Consider the following 21079-nt stretch of genomic DNA (forward strand, 5'->3'; position numbering starts at 1 on the left):
GAAAGGGATTTGGGGGATCGTGTATGGAAAAGAAGAGAGGTGTTTGAAAGAGATGAAAAGTTCACCGACTATAATATGTGGGTAAAGAACAGATAATGTGTTTAATAAAATAAATATTCTAAATTAAATGATAGTAATTCAACGATTCAGATTGATGGAGCACTGCTAACATTATAAAGTAATGGCAGTGCTTGCAGCGCTGCGACCTTTTGGCCTTTATTCTGATGTGAGAAGGAACGAGATGCCGAATCTTGTTGAACCACCGTTACACAATCAAAAGCAAATGTTGTAATTACCCGAAACGACAAGGTTTTTCAGAAATTGGCAAACAAGATAAACCATTTATACCACATAATGGCATAACTAATGGAGGTTGTTTCAGTCATTGCACCCATTTAAAGTGTACTTGCATTCCCATTCTTACTCTGTATAAGCCCTAACTATCAATCACTACACGAACGAATCTGATGTGGTTACGTGGCAGATTTTATAGCGATATTTTAGGGCACGAGAGAAAAACCATCGTTGTCTCTCTCTCTCTCTCACATGACACGACGACACTCACTACTTCTTCATCCATCCAATCACTCTCGAGCTACCACTTTTTATGAAATTAATTACTTAAATTAAATCACAATTGCAAAACTGTTCAGGCCCAAGGAAGGAAATGCAAAATATGGAAAAGAAAAGAAGAGAAAATAAAACAACGTATCCCGATGATTTTAATTTGTCCTTTATTTATTTTAATCAGTAATATTTTAATTATTAATTGGTCGTATTGGTCTGGAAATAAAACCCTAACGAGAGAGTTCTTTCAATGAAAAACCCCCGTCGGGTTGATCTCTGCCGTCAGCCGCTGAATCGAACGGTTCTGATCTCACTAGCTCGTGTGCTTTATCAACCCCATTCAATCACATCGTTTTCCTTTTCTCGTCTTTTGAGTTTTGTTTGTCGTGGGTGTTGGAAGAACTTACCAGTGTTTGTTGTTGCAGTACAACTAAGTAGTTTTACTTAGTAGTAGTAGTAGTAGTAGTAGAAGTAGTAGTAATAGTAGTTGTTGTTGTTGCTGCTAAATTTTGTTGTCGTTGATGTCTCTGATCACTGCTAAAGCTGCGATCTTTAATAGTAGTAGAAATGGCGGAAACGATCGCCGATCGTCGATATTGTCGATGTAATAATCAACAACTTCTTGTTTTTCTATCCGATCTCCTGAATTTTCCGGTGAATTCTTAGTAATAATCCCTCATTCTATTTTAAAATTTTAATCTTTCTTTCGATTTTCGATTCGTTCATCCTTTAAGCTGTCTACTCTGTCTTCGGAGTCAAGAAATGAACTTGTTAGCCACTTTGAGAGCCAAAGATCCTATTTTTCCTTCCTGTTAAGCTTTATATGAGCAATTAGCTGCTAAGAGATATTGTACTGTTAGCTTTCGAGCTGTTCAAGTTGCGGTTTTTAAAACTGCTTTAGGGTTTTGTCTTCCTTTCTTTTATTTTTTTTGTTCTTTTTTATTGTGGAATGGTAACTGAGAGCCCTCTTAAAATCTTGTCTGATATGGGGATGCGACCGATGCTCGGGAGCAACGATGGATCTTTTGGAGAGGAGTTTGGGAAGGAGTTAGGCCTGTTGCTTCGAGAGCAACGACGGCAGGAGGCAAATGATAGGGAGAGGGAGCTTAATCTGTACAGGAGTGGTTCTGCTCCTCCGACCGTCGAGGGATCCTTAAATGCTGTTGGAGGTCTGTTCGGCCATGTCGGAGATGCCTCGCTCTCAGACTTTGCTGGCATTAAGAACGACAACGGATTCTCGGAAGAACAGCTCCGCTCTGATCCAGCCTACCTTTCTTATTATTACTCTAACGTGAACCTGAACCCCCGTCTTCCGCCACCTTTGCTCTCTAAGGAGGATTGGCGTTCCGCTCAGAGGCTTCAAGGAGGGAGTTCGGTGATAGGAGGCATTGGAGATAGAAGGAAGGTGAATCGAGCTGATGACGGGGGCAGTAGATCGCTGTTCTCATTGCAGCCTGGGTTTAATTCACAGAAAGAAGAGAACGAGGTTGAGCTGAGGAAACCACAGGCTTCATCGGAGTGGGGTGGTGATGGCCTGATTGGATTGTCGGGATTAGGACTTGGGAGCAGACAGAAGAGCCTCGCAGATATTTTTCAGGTGACCCTCTTTAATACTTCTGTTGTTCTATGCTTGAAAGTTCTCTTCCTGTTTTGCGGTGCTTAAAAATCTTTTGGGCGTAGCAAAAAAGTATGCTTTTTTGTTTCCTTCTTTTCTCTCTTTCTAGTATCACCATGGATGTTTAGCACTTTGTTATGCTAGGTTCTACTTTAGGCATCCTTGGCAGATTTATTCATTAGATTTGGTTTCTAATCATTTCTACCCCAGTATTACACCGATATAATCTTCATTTTGTCTTGTACACCTGACTCTTTTTTTGTTGTTGACTTGAATATTTATGCTAACTGTGACTTAGAATTGTGGTGAGTGGAGTTGATGAAGATAATTAATCTTTCAGCAAATGATAACAAATTTCTTGCTAACATGCTCATTACAAGTATCGAGTTTCCTGCTCATTTTTTATCTTCTAATTTTTATTCTCAAGTGCTTTCTTGTTTTGTCTCACCACTATGGTGCTGTCTTTCATCAATCATCAAGCCATCCCTATCTTTACCTATTGGCTGATCTAGCAGCCTATTAAACTCCAATTTACTCTTACCTCCTTCTATTGCCATCTTTGGTAGTTTTCTTTATATTGCAGCTTAGTAATTTTCCCTCAGGAACCTGGCTATCGTTTGTTTGTTGCTTTCTTTACCCCTGAATCAGAGATTTATTCCTAAAGTGTTTCATTTCCTCATGATTTTTTAATCTGGGAAGGAAAAGTAAGCATCTACGTTGATGTAATCTAGGGATAGGAACTACTGATTGATAGCATATTCAACTCAACTAACCCAAAATTTTAAATGTTTCTAAAAATTACTGTTGGCTTCATTTTCCATTCTTCCTCTCTGGCACTAACTTATAGATATCCTTTCTACTCAGCTTGCTATGGGTTTGTTATTAGATACCCTTTCAGACATTGGTCTATTTATTTAGACCAATGAGGGTCTAGAAAATGATTTTCGAAGTTGCATTTATTAGAACCATTTAGTCTGGATTTATAAGTTTGCCTGAGGGAATAAAAATCTAGAGCCCATTTTTTTCCATATCAGGAAATTGAAATAAGAATGCAACTTTGTGACGCAAATCACATATCCAAGGAGAGGCGCCTAACAATAAGGATGGATAATTATGCTAAACATGCTCATAGATGGTGAGGTAACAATGGAGCTCTTCCCTCTTGTATCTGCAGGCACATAAGAAAACTGGATATGTTAAAAAATAAATAATGATCGAATAAAGCCTAATTGAGCTGTGCTCAAGAGTACTTTCTTTTCTGCTTGCGTGCATGTATTCTTTTGTTCTGCCATATATTTGATATTTTAGTTGCAAAAAAGAAACAATATGTTTCAATTTTCCTACTTATGGATGTTCTGGTTTCCAAATAAAGAGTGAGGTGAATAGTTTAGTATAAAATAACTTCAGATAATCTCAACATGATGTAAAACTAGCAATTAATATTATTATGATGAATGCAATAATTGAAGAGCATCAATGGATGTGCTTAAAGAACCTGCACATTTGATTGATCCCTGAAATTGTGATATTGTCACCTTTAAGCCATCTCAGCTAACAAAACAAATTCCATATGACGTTTAATTTAGCTTCAAGAAAGAGATGCTGACCCAAGGGCAATTGCAGCTATTAATTTTTTTGAGGGTTCTGTGACTAGATTTGCATATGCTCTGTTTTATTTACCAAAAATTATTCTGTGATTTAATTTGCTGATTTTCTTCTTGTGGAAGAAATTGTACATGAAAAATTTTAATACCAGGATCCTCTTCTCCCCTTTTTAAAGCTTACATTTTAGTCTGGAGAAAGACAATTTGATTTTTTTCCCCAATAGACCCACAGCCTTTTGTTTGTCATGGGGAGCTGGAAAATTTGGCCTATTGTACACCTATCTTGAAGATTTGAAATGTATCATTCATGTGAATTTAGAAGTAAGAAAGTGAACAACTCAGTGAGTTGTTCTTTTTTCTTACATCGATAATGTCACAAGGTTTTGAAAATTTTGTCCTTAGGTTTGGTCCTCGTGCACTGTGACACTTTTTTTTTTTATGATAATACCTGTTGTCTTCTGCTGCTTCTGGTGGAGTAAGAGGTTAGTTTCACTGCAGGATGATCTGGGGCGTGCAACACCTGTCTCTGGCCACCCTTCTCGCCCTGCCAGCCGTAATGCCTTTGATGACAGTGTGGAGGCACTAAGTTCTGCTGAATCTCAGCTTGCTCATTTGCATCTTGAATTGGCAGCTGTAGATGCTCTGCGGTCTGGTGCAAACATTCAGGGCATGTCCGGGGTCCATAACATTGGTTCGTCGACTTCTCATAGTTTTGCGTCTGCTTTAGGTGCCTCCTTATCGAGAAGCACAACTCCTGATCCTCAACTTGTTGGTAGAGCTCCTAGTCCTTGCCTTCCACCTGTTGGAGGAGGGAGGGTCAGTGATAAAGATAAGAGGAATAACATTGGTCCTAACTCATTCAATGGTGTTGCATCAAGTATGACTGAGTCTACCGATCTTGTAACTGCTTTATCAGGAATGAGTTTGTCAACAAATGGTGTGGTAGATGAAGAGAGTCATGCACAACCGCATGTTCAACATGGTCTGGATGATCACCATAGTTTCCTATTCAATCTGCAAGGTGGTCAGAACAGTGTTAAGCAGAACCCATACTTGAATAGATCTGAGTCTGGTCATTTAAATCTGCCTTTAATTCCTCACGCAACAAAGGGATCATACCCTAATTTGGGTAAAAGCAATGGGACTGGGATGGACCTGAACAACTCTTCGGTGATAGTTGATGCACAAGCTGAACTGCATAAACCTGCTGTATCGTCTGGTAACTTGTACATGAAAGGTCCCTCTACTCCCATGCTTAATAGTGCAGGAGGTTCTCCTTCTCACTATCAGAATGTAGATGGTTCAAATTCAGCATTTGCAAATTATGGTTTAGGTGGTTATTCCATGATTACAGGTCAGCTTGGCAGTGGTAACCTGCCTCCTTTATTTGAAAATGTTGCTGCAGGATCTGCTATGGCAGCCCCTGGCATGCACTCTAGAACACTGGGGGGAGGTTTGCCTTCTGGAGCAAATTTGACCAATGCAGCAGAGTTGTCAAATCTCAACAGGATGGGCAATCATACTGGGAATGCTCTTCAAGTGCCCCTTATGGATCCTATGTATCTTCAGTACTTGAGGACAGCTGAGTACGCTGCAGCACAGGTTGCAGCCCTTAATGACCCTTCTGTTGACAGGAACTACCTTGGGAATTCATATGTGGATTTACTTGGGCTCCAAAAAGCTTATCTTGGGGCATTGCTTTCACCCCAGAAATCACAGTATGGAATGCCTTTCCTAGGTAAATCTGGCAACCTCAATCCTGGTTACTATGGAAATCCTCCTTTTAATCTTGGTATGTCGTATCCTGGAAGCCCATTGGCTAGTCCGGTTCTTCCCAATTCTCCTGTTGGACCTGGTAGTCCTATTAGGCATGATCGAAACATGCGTTTTCCTCCTGGGCTGAGAAACTTAAGTGGTGGTGTCATGGGATCCTGGCACTCGGAAGGTGCTGGAAACATGGATGAGAGCTTTGCATCGTCACTTTTGGAGGAATTTAAGAGCAACAAAACCAAATGTTTTGAACTTTCAGAAATTGCAAGTCATGTTGTTGAATTCAGGTATATGTTGCTTTTACTTTTCCACTCTTCATTACTAAAAAAATATCTAGTTTAAAATTCAGGAATATTGGAATTGAATTCATCTAACCAACAATCGTTATGAACAGTGCTGATCAGTATGGGAGCCGATTTATACAACAAAAACTTGAAACAGCTACAACGGAAGAGAAAAACATGGTTTTCCAGGAAATCATTCCCCAAGCTCTTTCTTTGATGACTGATGTTTTCGGTAACTATGTTATCCAAAAGGTATCTTAATTATTGTTTATTCCCTATTCACCCTCTTATTGAGAATCTGACATATGCATGCACGTCTGTTTCATATGACGTGTTTTCAGTTCTTTTGAGAGTTCTATGGATGTCTTATAATTGTAGTTTCTCTCCAGTTTTTTGAGCATGGAACTGCATCTCAGAGAAGAGAATTGGCAAACCAGCTAACTGGTCATGTTTTGACACTCAGTCTCCAAATGTATGGCTGTCGAGTGATACAAAAGGTACCTTTACAATTGTGACTAAAGTAACCCATATGTCCCCCACCCTCTCTTTTTAAGTTCCACTGATCTTCGAGTTTCTGGTGCTCATTCTTGTCTACAGTAGTACCATGCATCACTTTGTGTGCTAAAAAAAAGGGTTGGAGATGGTATTATTCAATATACTTGTATTTTTTTCTTCTCCCCTCCTAACAAAATTGAGTCCACTCACCTAATGGACGACTAAATCATGTGTGTGGCACTTGAAAGTAAATTTTCTCTGAAGAAGACCACCTGTTGGCCTGGTGACTAGCGGTCATAATGTAGTACTGTATTTGGAAGACTCAACAAAGTAGCCAATAGGCAAAATCTTTAAATCAAAGAATAATTCAGGTTATATAATCCTAGTAGATCTAGGAGAACAGTATTTAGGTAATAAATCTGCAAACAAGAACAAAAACAGGGTAATCAATTCACACTGAACTCTGTTATGAACTAATGATTAAAACAGATTTGAACTTCAGTATATTGGTGAGAAAACAAACAGTAACCGAAGTAGGGGTTAAATAGTAATTTACCAAGGAAGTCAAAATTCAGAAATTAGGGTTTGTAGTGGTCAATCAATTCAACAGCATATGACATTAGCAGTAGCTTAAATCTCAGAATAGATTTAGCAAGGAAGGTTAAAACCGTAGCCATAATGGAGAGTAGGAGCAGAATGGAAAAAACAGGGATATCTCAAGATCAAATGGTCGGAATTAGGTCAACTCATACCAAGTTCACTATTAGGATTCATGAACATATGGTCGAAATCTTGAAGGAATCTAATGGCTGGATTGCTTAATCTCAAAAAACATGTAACATGTAAATTCTAGGTAGAACAGGAATTTGCAGAAATTTCAAGGTCTGAACTTGTTAATAGTAGAAATTTAGAAGATAGATTCAATAAAAAACAGTATAAGAATAGCAACACAGGAACATGAGCAATAGAGCAATCCACCTGGGCTTCACATTGCAAGGTGTCTGATTGGATCAAACACCAACATACCTTGATCACACACTAGGGTTTTCTTGATCAAACATGAGATTTCTTCACAGCATGAAGAGAAGAGGAGCAAAAGCTTTTCATTAATCAAATTTCGTGTACCATGCTGGCCCCCCCTTACAACCTTATATAGAAAACTCAAAAGAGGACTCAAACGGTAAAAAAGAAAGGCCTAGCCCAATCCTTGACCAAGAAGGTAACCTAAACTGACTAGGAAACTGGATAATAAAGAAAACTGACTCAAAACAGGGCTGGATTTATAGAATCCTAATCCAGCCTAACTAAAACACTTAATAACACTTAAAATAAAGAAATAAAGACACTTAACTAAGTGATCACGTATGCCTAGCGTCTACGGCTCTACCCATGTTATAGGCCCATTAAAATGGCCTGTTACAAAAGAAACCCCATTGAACTAAAGGTCTGATGCGTATATAACCCAACCCAAGGCTTATTTTTAGTAAAACAAGCCTATTTAGGTGACTTGACTGCATCAATTCTCCCCAGCTTGAAAATACTTGACCTCTAGTTTTGCAGTGATGATGGAAAAACAACGTGTGAGTAGCTGCTTTGACCATTCCCAAAAAAAAAGAAGCTCTGGTGATGTAGGGACATTAGTAATAAAGTCTTCAAGGCATGGAGCTTGCTCTTCAAAGAATTTTGGTAGCATAACGAACTCTATGTGTTCGACCTCTTAATCAATATCAACTATGAAGTCATATTCTTAGAGGCCTCAACTTTGGGACCCTTCTCAGCGAAGATTTAAAGCACAATCTCTACCTCTTCAAGAACAACATCATGAATGTTGTTAGACTTCTTGTGGAGTGTTCTCGACCACTACCTCGTTTTCTATTGTTTCAGCTTTGTCTACTTTGATCTCTTCAACATAAACCTCTTCAATAGAATCTTCTATATGTTAACTTTCAGTCTTTGTAGCTTCAAGCACCATCTCTTCTTTATTATCATAGTTCACTGTGATCACTTCAGCTTTATCTTAAACTTCAGGCTTCTTTTCTTTGAATGCTTCCCTTGTTTCTGCCTTTGATGGTACAAAGTTGCACTCAACTTGTGCTTTAACATTGTTGGTGTCAGACTTCCAACATCTCCAACTTCAAACTAAATTTCATTGATCGATGCTTGAAGCTGTCTTCAGCTTTGAAGGTCTTTTGACGGTAATCTTGTCGAAGGGAATTAAATCGATCTGGCAGTCTAGCTTTGAATGTTCATGATAAGGATTTCTTCTTCAGTTCTTCTTTCATCTCCTCCCATGTATTGGGTGCTTTGCCACGGTCTTTGAGGTCCCTCTCATAGGTCATCCACCACTCACGTGCTGAACCAACTAACTTAGTTCAAGCCAACAACAACAACAACAACAACAGCTACTACTACTACTACTACTGCTACTCAGCCTTATCCCAATTAGATAGGGTTGGCTACATGGAACCCAGAAGAAACATCAAATAAGAAATATAAAGGTAAAGGGAAGGAGCACACAACAGACACAAACTCTAGGGCATCGACCCAATTTAGCTACGAACCGCATCTAAATTGCTCAACAATGAGCCCTAGACTATGAGAAAGGAGTGTAATACAACAACGGCGTCACAACAAACAAAGCCCAACTATATGGGGTCAACCACATGGATCCTCTCTCTCCAATCCATAGTTGTCACGGCGTCACGGCGATCCAAGTCGGTGGAAGGGTGTCACGTCGATATATCGACATGTCGCCCGCCATGGCGTTGCCATGGCGAGCATGTCGACCATGTTTAATTTTTTATTTTCTGTATTTTTAATGTCATTTAGTATGCTATAATATATGTCCTATAACATCAAAAATCAACATGAAAGTGTACTACACTACTACTAATATACTATGCCACTATGGTTTAATTCATGAAAGTGTAACTAATATCCATTAGTGTATATGAAAGTATGAAAAATTGAAAATATAGATTAACCTATCAAATAATTGAAAGCAATAGTAAAAATCAAATGATAGGCTAACTGTTCATCAAGCTTGATAGCAATAGTCTTTCTTTAGTGTATGTGATTTGGAGCAAAGCATCTAAGCTATTAAATGGTTTAAAAAAAAAATTTTAATCTAACTTTTATATGTACAAATATCGACCGATATGCCAACATATCGTGGTATGGCGTCCATGGCGACGCCATGGCGTCGCCATGGAAGCCATATCGAACGATATATTGACATCCACCATGGCGTAGCTCGATATGCCCCCTCTCCCAACGCCAGGACGCCATGGCGGCGCCATGGCGATGCCATGGCGACGCCATGACAACTATGCTCCAATCAGCTCTATTTGAAGTCATACAAGGAGCAAGGCCTAGGCTAAGCATTTCTTTCTTTACCACTTATCCTATGGTTATCTTAGGCGTGCTTCTAGCTCTTCTGGTTCCCTCAATCTGAATCAGGTCCCTTCTTTGAACTAGGGCATCCGAAGGCCTCTGTAGAACATGGTCATGCCACCTCAAACGACTCTCTAAAAGATCGAACCAGTCATAGTAATAATCAAGACTTGCTAACTAGTCATCTTTTTTGCTTATGAAAAATCGAACTAGTCATGGTAATCATCAAGACTTGCCAACCAGTCATAAAATGCTGTGGGTCATGTCTACCATTGTACTCCTTCAAAATCCTTCAATTTGATCTTGAACTTTTGTGAGTCGATAAGAGCGTCAATGATGTACACCAATATCAGCATTAAAGTAAGTCTATTCATGCTCTTCAAAAGTCGGTTGGACTGTAGAAATTCTTTGTGGGCCTCTTCCTGTGAACCTCTGATTGTGGTTATTGGCTGTAGAATGTGCCGGATACCCTGCTTCTCCTTCAGGTGGAATGTGACTATCATATATATTGGTAGTAATTTGATTCTCCTTTGCTAACAAACTCTCATTGATGCTCCTTTGACTTTCATTCATCCCCTCAGATAATTGTTGGAACATCTCCAACACTTTAGCCAAAATTGAAAGGCTTAAATGTAGTATTGTACCGTATATTTGTCTTCATCTTCGGGTAATAGGTTACTGTCTTGGACAGGTGAGGGCTTCAATTCTCAAGTACTTGCAATCTCTCACTTATGTTTCTTTGTTCAGCAGAGAGCTGTTGAAACATCTCTATAACTCTTGCCATAAGATCCGATGGATCTGGAAGCCTTGGATTATTCTCTGCCATGCTCTAATACTACTTAATGTAGTACTGTATTTGAAAGACTCAAAACAGTAGCCAATAGACAAGATCTTTAAATCAAGGGAAAATTATGTCTACCACCCCTGTGGTTTCAAACAATTACGTCTACCACCCCTGGAGTTTCAAAAATTACTTCCGTACCCCTGAGTACTAACTCTGTTAGTTTTAGAAATGACAATTTTGCCCTTTGTTTTTTAAATTAACTTTTTTTTCCCCTTTTCTTTAATTTTTATTCCGTTTGTTTTCCTTCTTCTTCCCAGAACCGACAAACTCCAACACCCCCACCGCACGACTGCAACCCCGCCCCATCCCCTGATCTTCCTCCCGCTCCACCACTGATCTCTCTCCCCAGTCCATTTTCTTCCTCCCAAACCATCGCCCCACCCCCTTACTCTTCCTCCCGCTCCACCACAAGGAGAAAGTGAGCATGGAATTGACAGATATGAGGAATATTTGAACGATTCTGCTGTTTTTATCCTAGAATCAACTGTATTGAATAGTCAATGTACAAAACCCATTACAAAAGTGTTCCTTCCATGGACTTCCTTAAGAGTTTCCTTCACGATGATAAGAATGTTGTTATGGCCTTGACTCGGTTGAAGTGGATTAAGGGGATTCAAAGAGTAATGGAACCTAATATTGAGATCTTGCGAAATCAAGGGGTGCCGGAATCTGGAATTTCAAAACTAATTTTATGACGCCCTCAATTACTTGCCTGGAAACAACCTCACTTTAATGAGGTTGTCCTGCAAGCGAAGGAAATGGGGTGTGACCCCTCGAGTTTGATGTTTATCCATGCCGTCCGCACACTGGCACAGATGAATAAGACTACGTTGGAAGCGAAACGGGAGGTTATTAGGAGTTTTGGATGGTCCGAGTAAGAGATTCTCTGCATGTTCAGAAAACAACCCCATTGTTTGGCTCGTTCAGAGTAAATCCTTAGAATGCGATTGGATTTCTTCATGAACAAAATTAGTATAACTCACAATGTATACTTTGATTTTGAGATCGATGGAAAACCTGCTGGTCGTATTGTCATGGGCCTCTTTGGGAAAACAGTTCCTAAAACCACAGAGAATTTTTGAGTGCTTTGCACAGGGAAGAATGGTATTGGGAAGAGTGGGAAACCTCTTCACTACAATGGGAGCACATTCCACAGGATTATTCCCAACTTTATGCTTCAGTGGAATTCTAAATCTCAATTCCAGAAATAGATTGTTGTGTATGAATCACTTCAACACTTCAGCAGTTCTTGAATGAATAGAGTACTCGATTTTTGTAGATTAAAAAAAAAATTCTAAATCTCAGGAGCCTTTGAAGATCTTGGTTGCGAATGGACTCTTATGAGCTCCGCAAGCTTGATCCTCCTTGTTCTCCATGAAACCCTCCTCTGAAACTCTCACGGTTCTCGCTCTCTATTTCTTTTTTTTTTTTAATGGTTTTGTAACACAAGGGTAAAAGAGTAAAAGTACTTTTTTTTGGTAACAAGGTAAAAGTACCTTCAAAAGGGTATTATTGGCATTTAGTTAATATTTGGGCGATGACATCATCACTTAACTGTTCTCAGCTAACGGTAGTAGGGGTACGTTTGTAAGAATCTTACAAAATACAGGGGAGGTTTATGAAATAGATGAAACTCCAGGGGTGGTAGGCATTATTGTTTGAAACCCCAGGGGTAGTAGACGTAATTTTCCCTTAAATCAAAGAATAATTCAGGCTATATGGGACAATCCTAGTAGATGTAGGAGAAGGGTATTTAGGTAATTAATCTGCAATCAAGAACAGAAACAGGGTAAGCTATTCACGTTGATAACAGGGTAAGCAATTCACATTGATATCTGTTATGAACTAGTGATTAAAATAGATTTGAACATCAGTATATCGGTGAGAAAACAAACAGTAACCAAAGTAGGGGTTAAACAGTAATTTACCAAGGAAGTCAAAACCAGAAATGAGGGTTTGTAGTGGTCAATCAATTCAACAGCATATGACATAAGCAGTAGCTTAAATCTCAGAATAGATTTAACAAGGAAGGTTAAAACTGTAGCTATGATGGAGAGTAGGAGCAGAATGGAAAAAACAGAAATATCTCAAGATCAAATGGTCGGAATTAGGTCAACTCATATCGAGTTCACTATTAGGATTCATGAACATATGGTCAAAATCTTGAAGGAATCTTATAGCTGGATTGCTTAATCTCAAAAAACATGTAACATGTAAATTCTAGGTAGAACAGGAATTTGCTGAAAATTTCAAGGTCTGAACTTGTTAATAGCAGAAATTTAGAAGATAGATTCAATGAAAAACAGGATAAGAATAGCAACACAGGAACATGAGCAATAGAGCAATCCACCCGGGCTTTACACCACAAGGTGTTCGATTAGATGAAACACCAAACTACCTTGTTCACACATAAGGGTTTTCTTGATCAAACACAAGAGATTTCTTCACAGCATGAAGAGAAGAGAGTGAAAGCTTTTCATTAATCAATTTTCGTGTACCATGCTAGCCCCTCGTACAACCTTATAGATAAAACTCAAAAATGGACTAAATAGACTCCAACACAAAAGAAAAGGCTTAACCCAGTCCTTAACTAATAAGGTAATCTAAACTGACTAGTGAGTAGGAAACTGACTCAAAACAGGGCTGGGCTTATAGAATCCTAATCCAGCCTACTAAAACACTTAATAATAATTAAAAGAAAGAAATAAAGACACCTAACTAAGTAATCCCGTATGCCTAGCCTCTACCCATAGTATAGGCCCATTAAAGTGGTCCATTACAAAGAAAACCCATTGAACTAAAGGTCCAACACGTATGTAATCCAACCCAGGGCTTATTTCTAGTAAATAATCCTTTTTAGATGACTTAATTGCATCAGGTCAACTGGCAATTAAGTAAATAGGCACCATTTTCCACCCTAAACAACCAAAGGTCTCTACACAGATATATGGTGTGACTTTCTCAAGAGAGAGGTATAGGAACTTGTGATTTTGCATTTGAAAATGAAGGGTGCAGCAAGTGATCTTCCAGTCATTTTTGAAATGTACGTTCTTCACTTTTTCCCATGCTCACTAACATGATTTAGATAAAGTTCCTAAAGCTGATATTTCCAGTTTTAAACATATTATAATGCACATTGTCAGATACTCATTTCTTCCTTTATAATCTTACCATTGTGTAATTATATGATTTTTTAAAATTCGTGGGTTCAGGCGATAGAAGTTGTAGATTTGGACCAACAGACTAAAATGGTCGCAGAGCTTGATGGTAATGTCATGCGTTGTGTACGTGACCAAAACGGGAATCATGTCATCCAGAAGTGTATTGAGTGCATACCTCAGGATGCTATTCAGTTCATTATTTCTTCATTCTATGATCAAGTTGTTACACTTTCCACCCATCCCTATGGCTGTCGTGTCATACAGGTTGAGGGTTTTCTTTTCTTATTTTTATAAATAAAAAAACCTTAACTATTTGTTTTCTATATTGCAACTTTAGGTGCTCAATGATATGACAGACGTAGACTAAATCACATGTCTTTCGTATTACAGAGAGTACTGGAGCATTGCAATGACCCAAAAACACAGCGTATTATGATGGTTGAGATCTTGCAATCTGTTTGCATGTTGGCGCAGGACCAATATGGAAATTATGTCGTTCAGGTTTGTTCTCTTTTCAGAAGCTTTCTAATTCACTGGACTGGTTTTGATAATAGGTTGCAGTTAGTGCATGGAGTTGATGTGGTTGGCATATTCTGTGTTCTTTACTAGAATAATGGACCTTCTTACTCATAAATCCTTCCCTCCCCTCCCCTCCCCTCCCCTCCCGGACCCTTTTTACCATTTCCTCCTGGGGCTTCTGCTTATACAATTTTGAAATTGAAATAAGAAACTTCTTTTGATTGCGTAACCATTTGTTTAACATTGCATTATTAATAATTACTGTTGATGGCTCTGCTCAATAAATGGTTTTGTACCAAATTATTTTTTTAACTGATTTTTGTAACAATTGTCCATGGGAATTTACTTGTAATCTGTCAATATAGTTCTGTAATTCCACTTGGAGAGGTTGAATCAGCCTACCCTTGTCAAATTCTGCACACATGCATTAATTACTTTTGAAGGGTGAAAAGTAATTAATACATGTATGCAGAATTTGACAAGCGTTATCTAGTTAGTTACAAATTACAACTACTATCTAAAGTCTTAAAAGATATTATTTCAGTCAATTAGTCGGTTCATTGATGGTTGTGTAAGTCCTTGTAAATGTAAGTCAGTCCTTTGATGGTTGTGAAAGTCCTTGAAAATGGTATTTCGGTCCGTTGATGGTTGTGCAAGTCCATGAAAATGTTTAGTTCATTAAATGGAAAACAGTCTAGAAGAAAGTCCCAATTAGAGTCTAGAACCCTCTCCGACACTCTATAAAAGAGCTGTCTGAGTATTTTGAAGAAGTTAAAAAAGTTCAATGAAATATCTGGTTTTATGCCAATAACTACGAAATGCTTGGTTGCTTGGTGAGATGCCTTGTTTTGGTTGGTGAATTGCTAACCCTGGTTTTCATGAGAATCCATGGTCATATCCCTCTTATTTCTTTCTTTGTTATTAAAATTACTCAATTCTAGTTGTGTTCTCACCTCCCTGGTATCCTGTCTATTGAGGATTCTGATTCTATTGCCAGGACTCAACCAGGATCCCAATAATGGAAAGTGTAAGTGATTGCATTTCTGTGGGAACCATACTGCTGTAAAAAGTAAAAACTGAAATCTGATGTTGACCGACATTTGATGTCAAATTATAGACTTATTCCAGAAATAAGGGTCTCCTACATTTAGATCTTGTCCTCAAGGACTCCTCTCCCCCCCCCCCCTTTTCTCTCTCTCTCTCTCTTGGAGGGGGTGTTTGCTCAGCCTCATACTTTAATGGTTTTGTTAGTCAAGTTTGTTGGTCTATTTGTTTCAGTCTCCTGAAAATCCAAATTCAGAGTTTACGTGCTCCTGAGCAGGTTGCCACCAATGAAATAACTATGGAACCTCTGGAAATAGTTTGCCACCGGGAAAAAAAATTCTTAAAAGTAGTTAGATTAGATCCAATAAAGAAAAAGCTTGGCATCTCTGATTGATCCCGAAACAAAGGTTTCAATATGTGTATGCTGTTTGGCATCCTGATCTTGCGTTTGACATGGTGCTGGCCAAGAAGGGGAAGAGGGAGGAGGAAACAAACATTGAGGCAAATAATAAATTATTCAAATTCAATTCCTTTTTATTTTAGAAAGGAACCTCTTCTGCCACTACATAAGAGTACTTACAGAGAGATTGAATAACTACCGTACTTCCCCTAAATTCGTAGCCATTGGTTTTTCCTATTAAATCTAGACCCTTCATTTGACAAAAGACTAAAATAACCCTATACAAACATGAAGTTACTAAGCAATCTGTGCTTCTGCATCACAGCACCAAATTCTGATGTCTTTGGGAGACTTGATTACTCATTAGTGAATCCTCTTATAGGCAGCTATTGATTTTAGGCCATGGGTTTCAACTGCTGGGATTTTTTATTTTTTTTTGAATCTTGTTTTTGACCAATTTAAATCTGTTACCTTAAATTTTGATATCAATTCAATAACTGGCCATTGATGGTTTTTGAACTGTTTAAATTGGACTCTACAACTTTTCAGTTTTTATAATGCCGCTATCACATTCTTACCTCACAATTTCTTGCTTTCGTTATAATTTCACACGTATATTGTTCAAATTATTCTTCCATATTTATCTTTTATTTGTCTCTACTACAGCATGTACTGGAGCATGGAAAACCAAATGAGCGTACTGCTATAATAAAGAAGTTAGCTGGGCAGATAGTTCAAATGAGTCAACAGAAATTTGCTTCCAATGTTGTTGAAAAGTGCTTAACTTTTGGTGGTCCCGCAGAACGTCAGATTTTGGTCAATGAGATGCTTGGTTCCACAGATGAGAACGAGCCTCTGCAGGTTTATCAAATTTCTGTGGTTTCTATCAGTATATTGGATATGAACATGTTTTGTAGCTGAGTACTGGTGCTAGTCATATACTATCTCCCCCCCCCCCCCTCCTCTCCTCTCTTTGTATGGCAAAGTCAATATATTCTCCTTTTGTTACCATAAACTAAGATTTAAGGATCAAAGGATGGGTTTTATACGTTTATAACAATTAACAAACACTGTATATGGACTCTTCTGATGTCGAGCTAAGTGATTTAAATCTAATTTAGGACACTGTAATAGGAAATAGTAAAGAATTTCATTTGCCCTTGCCGTTTTTGTCTGTGCCAGATACATGATCATTGTGCTTTTAATGCAGATCTAAGTATAACCCTCAAGCCCTAGGAATGGAACTCAAGAGAACGGATCTCCTGGTGGATCTCTAAGTCATAGGATTAGTAATAGAAACTAACAGAATTTAACCGCTGAAATTTTAGAACAGGAGAACTAGGGAGAAATTTAGTAATTCAAGATAGGCAGATCAGAATGACCTGAAACTTGGGTCAAATTCTCCTGTTCTGAAATCAGAATTGTGGTGTGCAAATGCAGTCCTAACTCCTAATGGTTCTAGGAAAACATGACAGGGAATTAGTATCATAGAATATAGGATTGTAATCTAGAAAGCAATACTAGAATTTCAGAAAGTAATATTAATAGAAACCTATTCCTAAATTTTGAGAAGAAACTACGATGGCATAGAAGTGTAATGGTAAGAAGGTAGATGGAAATGGCACAAAGCAGAGTATCACTGATATGAAGTAAGAAGTAGAATTTAGAGAGCAGGGTTAGAAGAATAGTATAAAAATTAGAAAATAGGAAATTAGAATAGGAAGACAGAGTATGGAATCCACCTTACCAATCCCTGGAATCCATTAAGGTCCTGATAATATCACTCAAGCAGTTGCTGAATCCACAACTGTCATTAAATTCGAAAACTGAACTCTCATTATTCATAAAACGTGGGTTAGGCCATAGGCCATTACGTCTATATATTGAATTCATAAACTGTCTGACTGTAACAATCCTAAAATGAGTTGAAACTCAAATCATTACTTTGACTAGACAAAACAGACTAGTAATTGACACTCCTCAAACCAGGGCTCCAAAACAATAGCAGAAACTGAAAAATAAAAACCAACCAATTATCCTAATAACTCTAGGACTTGACTCTGCTAACTTTTAACACTAAAGGAACAATAAAAACTGATTCATATAACCCCATGAATTTGGACTAAACTCATCTTGTTTTCCTAACCCCTACCTGTATTATAGGCCCGTTAAAGTAGCCAATTACAAAGAAAACGCATAAGAACAAAGGCCCAATGTATTTGTAACCCAGCTTAAATCTTATTTCCACTAAAGTTAGCCCATTTATGTGATTTGTATGTATCAGCTTTCTACCATGGAGCCTTAATGAACTTGTTCCATTTGTGCAATGCATCATGTGAAATGAAGCTTATTGGTGTTGGAAATAAGCAATGGCCATTTCTACATAGGTCATTTAGATCCTAAGAAATATATAATGTAGCATCATTATATATTTGTTTCAAATTATTTTAACTTTGGAACATAAGAGTAGCCTGCAATCATTGGAAAAAAATATAGCATCTTTTAATAATTAATTATCAACCCCCATAACAACAACAAAAGAGAAAATCTTAAGAATGAAGGATCTGAATTGTATTTGGTGTAAAGTTAAAAATCTGAGAGGCAAAAAAAGAAAATCTTACGAATAAAGGACCCGAATTGTATTTGGCGTAAAGTTAAACATCTCAGAGGCAGTGGAAATTCATGTAAAATTGATGCTGATGCAGTAGTCTTCCGTTCTGATGAATCTAAAGATGTATATTGTGTAAGCTGATGGATGAACATCAGTGATCTTCTTTCTATTGTCTAGAAGAAATAACAGTGATCTGAAAATCTCTGCAGACCTTGATGACATTTCTTAGTTGGCTGACATAAAAGAACAATAGTAGGAGTCTTCGACCTATTCCATTTGGTGCATTGTTACCTGATCAGTAAATAATTTTATTAATGTGTTATGTAGTAAATGGGTTACCTTGAAATTTTCATTGAAAGCTTGCGGTAAATTTATACTAACTAATCCAGGCTGCTGTATGGTTGAGGAATCAGTTTTGGAATCTTAAAGCTGCTTCTAAAGCTGATGGGGGCAAGTTACTTGAAATCCAATGAAGTGTTTTTTATCCCCTGTTTATAGATAGAGACTAGTTCTACTGGTGCCCAGTGACGTTAAATGACCTGATAATAGTCTTATAACTAAATAATTTTTCAGAGAGTTGGATTTTTACAATTCAAACTTTAAAGATGATCTTATGGTTAGATTCAGATTTCACTGAATCCAGAATCCATTTGTGTAATGCTTTTTTCAGTCTATTTCCCCCCCCCCCCCCCCCCCACCCCACCCCACAACACACACACCTTATTGTTTCACAGCCTTATTTCCCAGGTTTATTGTGGTTTCAGGCTATGATGAAAGATCAGTTTGCAAACTATGTTGTACAGAAAGTGCTGGAAACTTGTGATGACCAGCAACGTGAACTGATCCTATCACGAATAAAGGTCCATTTGAATGCACTGAAGAAGTACACTTATGGGAAGCATATAGTTGCACGTGTAGAGAAGCTTGTAGCCGCTGGGGGTACTATTCTTTTTCCTTCTTACTTTATAACCATATTCTTTTTTTCTCTTTTTTAATTTCCATTCTTCAATATTTGGCAAACTTTTTGTTTGTAAGTTTTGTGCTCCATATAAAGGGCGTACCCAGTGCATGAGGCTCCCGCAGGGTGGTCTGGGGAGGGACATATGTACGCAGCCTTACCCCCACCTTCTGTGGAGAGGCTGTTTCTTTGTTCGAACCTGAGATCACCAGGTTACTATAGAGCAACATTTTATGCTCCATATATTGAGAAACTATTGTACCAATGGTGCTTTGAATCATTATTGTTATTTTTTTTACCATCTCTACCAACCTGCGTTGCAACTACTCTTGATTACCTGATGGATGGGTAGGTGCTTCATGGATGTCCCATAGCCCTGAAATCTTGGGGACAAAATAATTGCTACCATATAGCTAGTGTCTTACCATTGGTCATTTGATAATGTGACAATGTTGTTCTTTTGCTTCCATGTGTTGAGCTATGGTGCTTCCAAGATGTGTTCATAGTGATGTCTTGATTAATGAGCTCATCATATGCCCAATGTTTGCATAGGTTGGGGGGGGGTATTACTAGCCTCTTTCATTTATCTGGTTCTTTCTGGATGTGTCAATTCTGTATGCTATGATTACTGTCTGCAGTTGACTTTGTTGGGTAACACTGTTAAAGAAGTTAACACGATTATGTTGTACAGTTGTACCATCTAATGTATATTTGATATGGAAATAGCTCGCTAATGAGGATTTATTATTTGCAGAGAGGAGAATTGGTATTCAGTCTCCATACCCTGCTTAGATGGCATCCGAAAGTTGTACAGCTAACTGAGGCTAGTATGAGCTCTCTCTCTCCCCCACTTCTCCCCTTGTTCAGTTATTGCTCTGTCTATTTAGAAGGTACGAGCTGATTGGGAATAAAATTATTGCTTGTACTGGAAAACTGTACATTGTGTAGTTTGAGGGTATACCTAGAATCAGGCAAGCTGAGGCTCAGTGAATACACCTGATGCCCCTGCGGAGGAGATAAAATGAGTGTACAAGTTTTTTAAGGGTGTAAAGAGTTGAAAAAGAAAAAAAAGAGGTAGTGAATATGTTAACACGACTGTACAAATGTCGCCATGTGGAGAGCCTTCAGTGTTAGATGAGGCCAGAAATTTTCTGTCTATGGGATTTTTTTTTATCCTTTATTGAAGTACAGTTTTCTGTGATGGTCCAGTCCTGTATTTGAATACTTGGCTGGCATGGTTAATTTTATATTTCCTTAAGCATTTTGATGGTTGTGCGTTTATTTTATCTAGTTCTCTGCAATCTGTTGAATGACTTACCAATTGATGCTAGTTTTATGTGCTAGTAAGCTATATGCCGATCAAACTGGTTTAGATTGATGTTTCAAGTTATGACAACTAGCTGTTGTTCAGGCTTGGTTTTGAACTTTTTGATCTTTGAAGCTTGTCCGAAGTTCTAAAGATCGACACACTGAATTTCTTGTAGATATTGGTTCTTGTTTTAGTAACCATCCCCACACCCTCCTCCCCCCCCCACAAAAAAAAAAAAAAAAAAACCTTGAATATATTGTTGGCTCTTGGGCTCTACCCCCTACCTACAGAATCAATTCTTCTGGAGTAAGGCCCCCTAGAGTTGCCTTCCCTCCCCCTTCCTGGTTTGCCCCTTAGGTATGGGTGAGGAATTACTTCGAGTGTTACTATATTTTATGAATGTAGAGCCACTAATAACCAAGCCAAAGCACCTGCTGTGCTGGAAAATGATTGGATTTGTGGACTATTTAGTGTACTTTTCTAGGCAAAACCATTTTACTGTTTT

At 38.2% G+C, this 21079-nt stretch overlaps 1 protein-coding gene across 1 annotated transcript; it reads left to right on the forward strand.

The window, feature by feature from the left end:
- Window positions 1-1285: 1285 nt before the first annotated feature.
- On the forward strand, window positions 1286-20526 carry LOC122662316 (pumilio homolog 1-like). The gene is made up of 9 exons (XM_043857917.1): window positions 1286-2164; window positions 4285-5843; window positions 5951-6092; window positions 6230-6337; window positions 13785-13997; window positions 14124-14234; window positions 16363-16557; window positions 19072-19246; window positions 20020-20526. Exons 1-9 carry the CDS (start codon window positions 1517-1519, stop codon window positions 20055-20057), a joined length of 3189 nt encoding a protein of 1062 aa, XP_043713852.1. The 5' UTR covers window positions 1286-1516; the 3' UTR covers window positions 20058-20526.
- Window positions 20527-21079: the final 553 nt, after the last annotated feature.

The sequence above is a fragment of the Telopea speciosissima genome, chromosome 1 (genome assembly GCF_018873765.1).
Source record: "Telopea speciosissima isolate NSW1024214 ecotype Mountain lineage chromosome 1, Tspe_v1, whole genome shotgun sequence".
Lineage (NCBI taxonomy): Eukaryota > Viridiplantae > Streptophyta > Magnoliopsida > Proteales > Proteaceae > Telopea > Telopea speciosissima.

Coding starts and splice junctions, on each gene's coding strand:
- LOC122662316 (XM_043857917.1), top strand. CDS start 1,517: ATGGTAACTGAGAGCCCTCTTAAAATCTTGTCTGATATGGGGATGCGA. Junction 6,093..6,229: donor GTAACTATGTTATCCAAAAG/GTATCTTAATTA, acceptor GTTTCTCTCCAG/TTTTTTGAGCATGGAACTGC. Junction 16,558..19,071: donor ATGAGAACGAGCCTCTGCAG/GTTTATCAAATT, acceptor TTGTGGTTTCAG/GCTATGATGAAAGATCAGTT.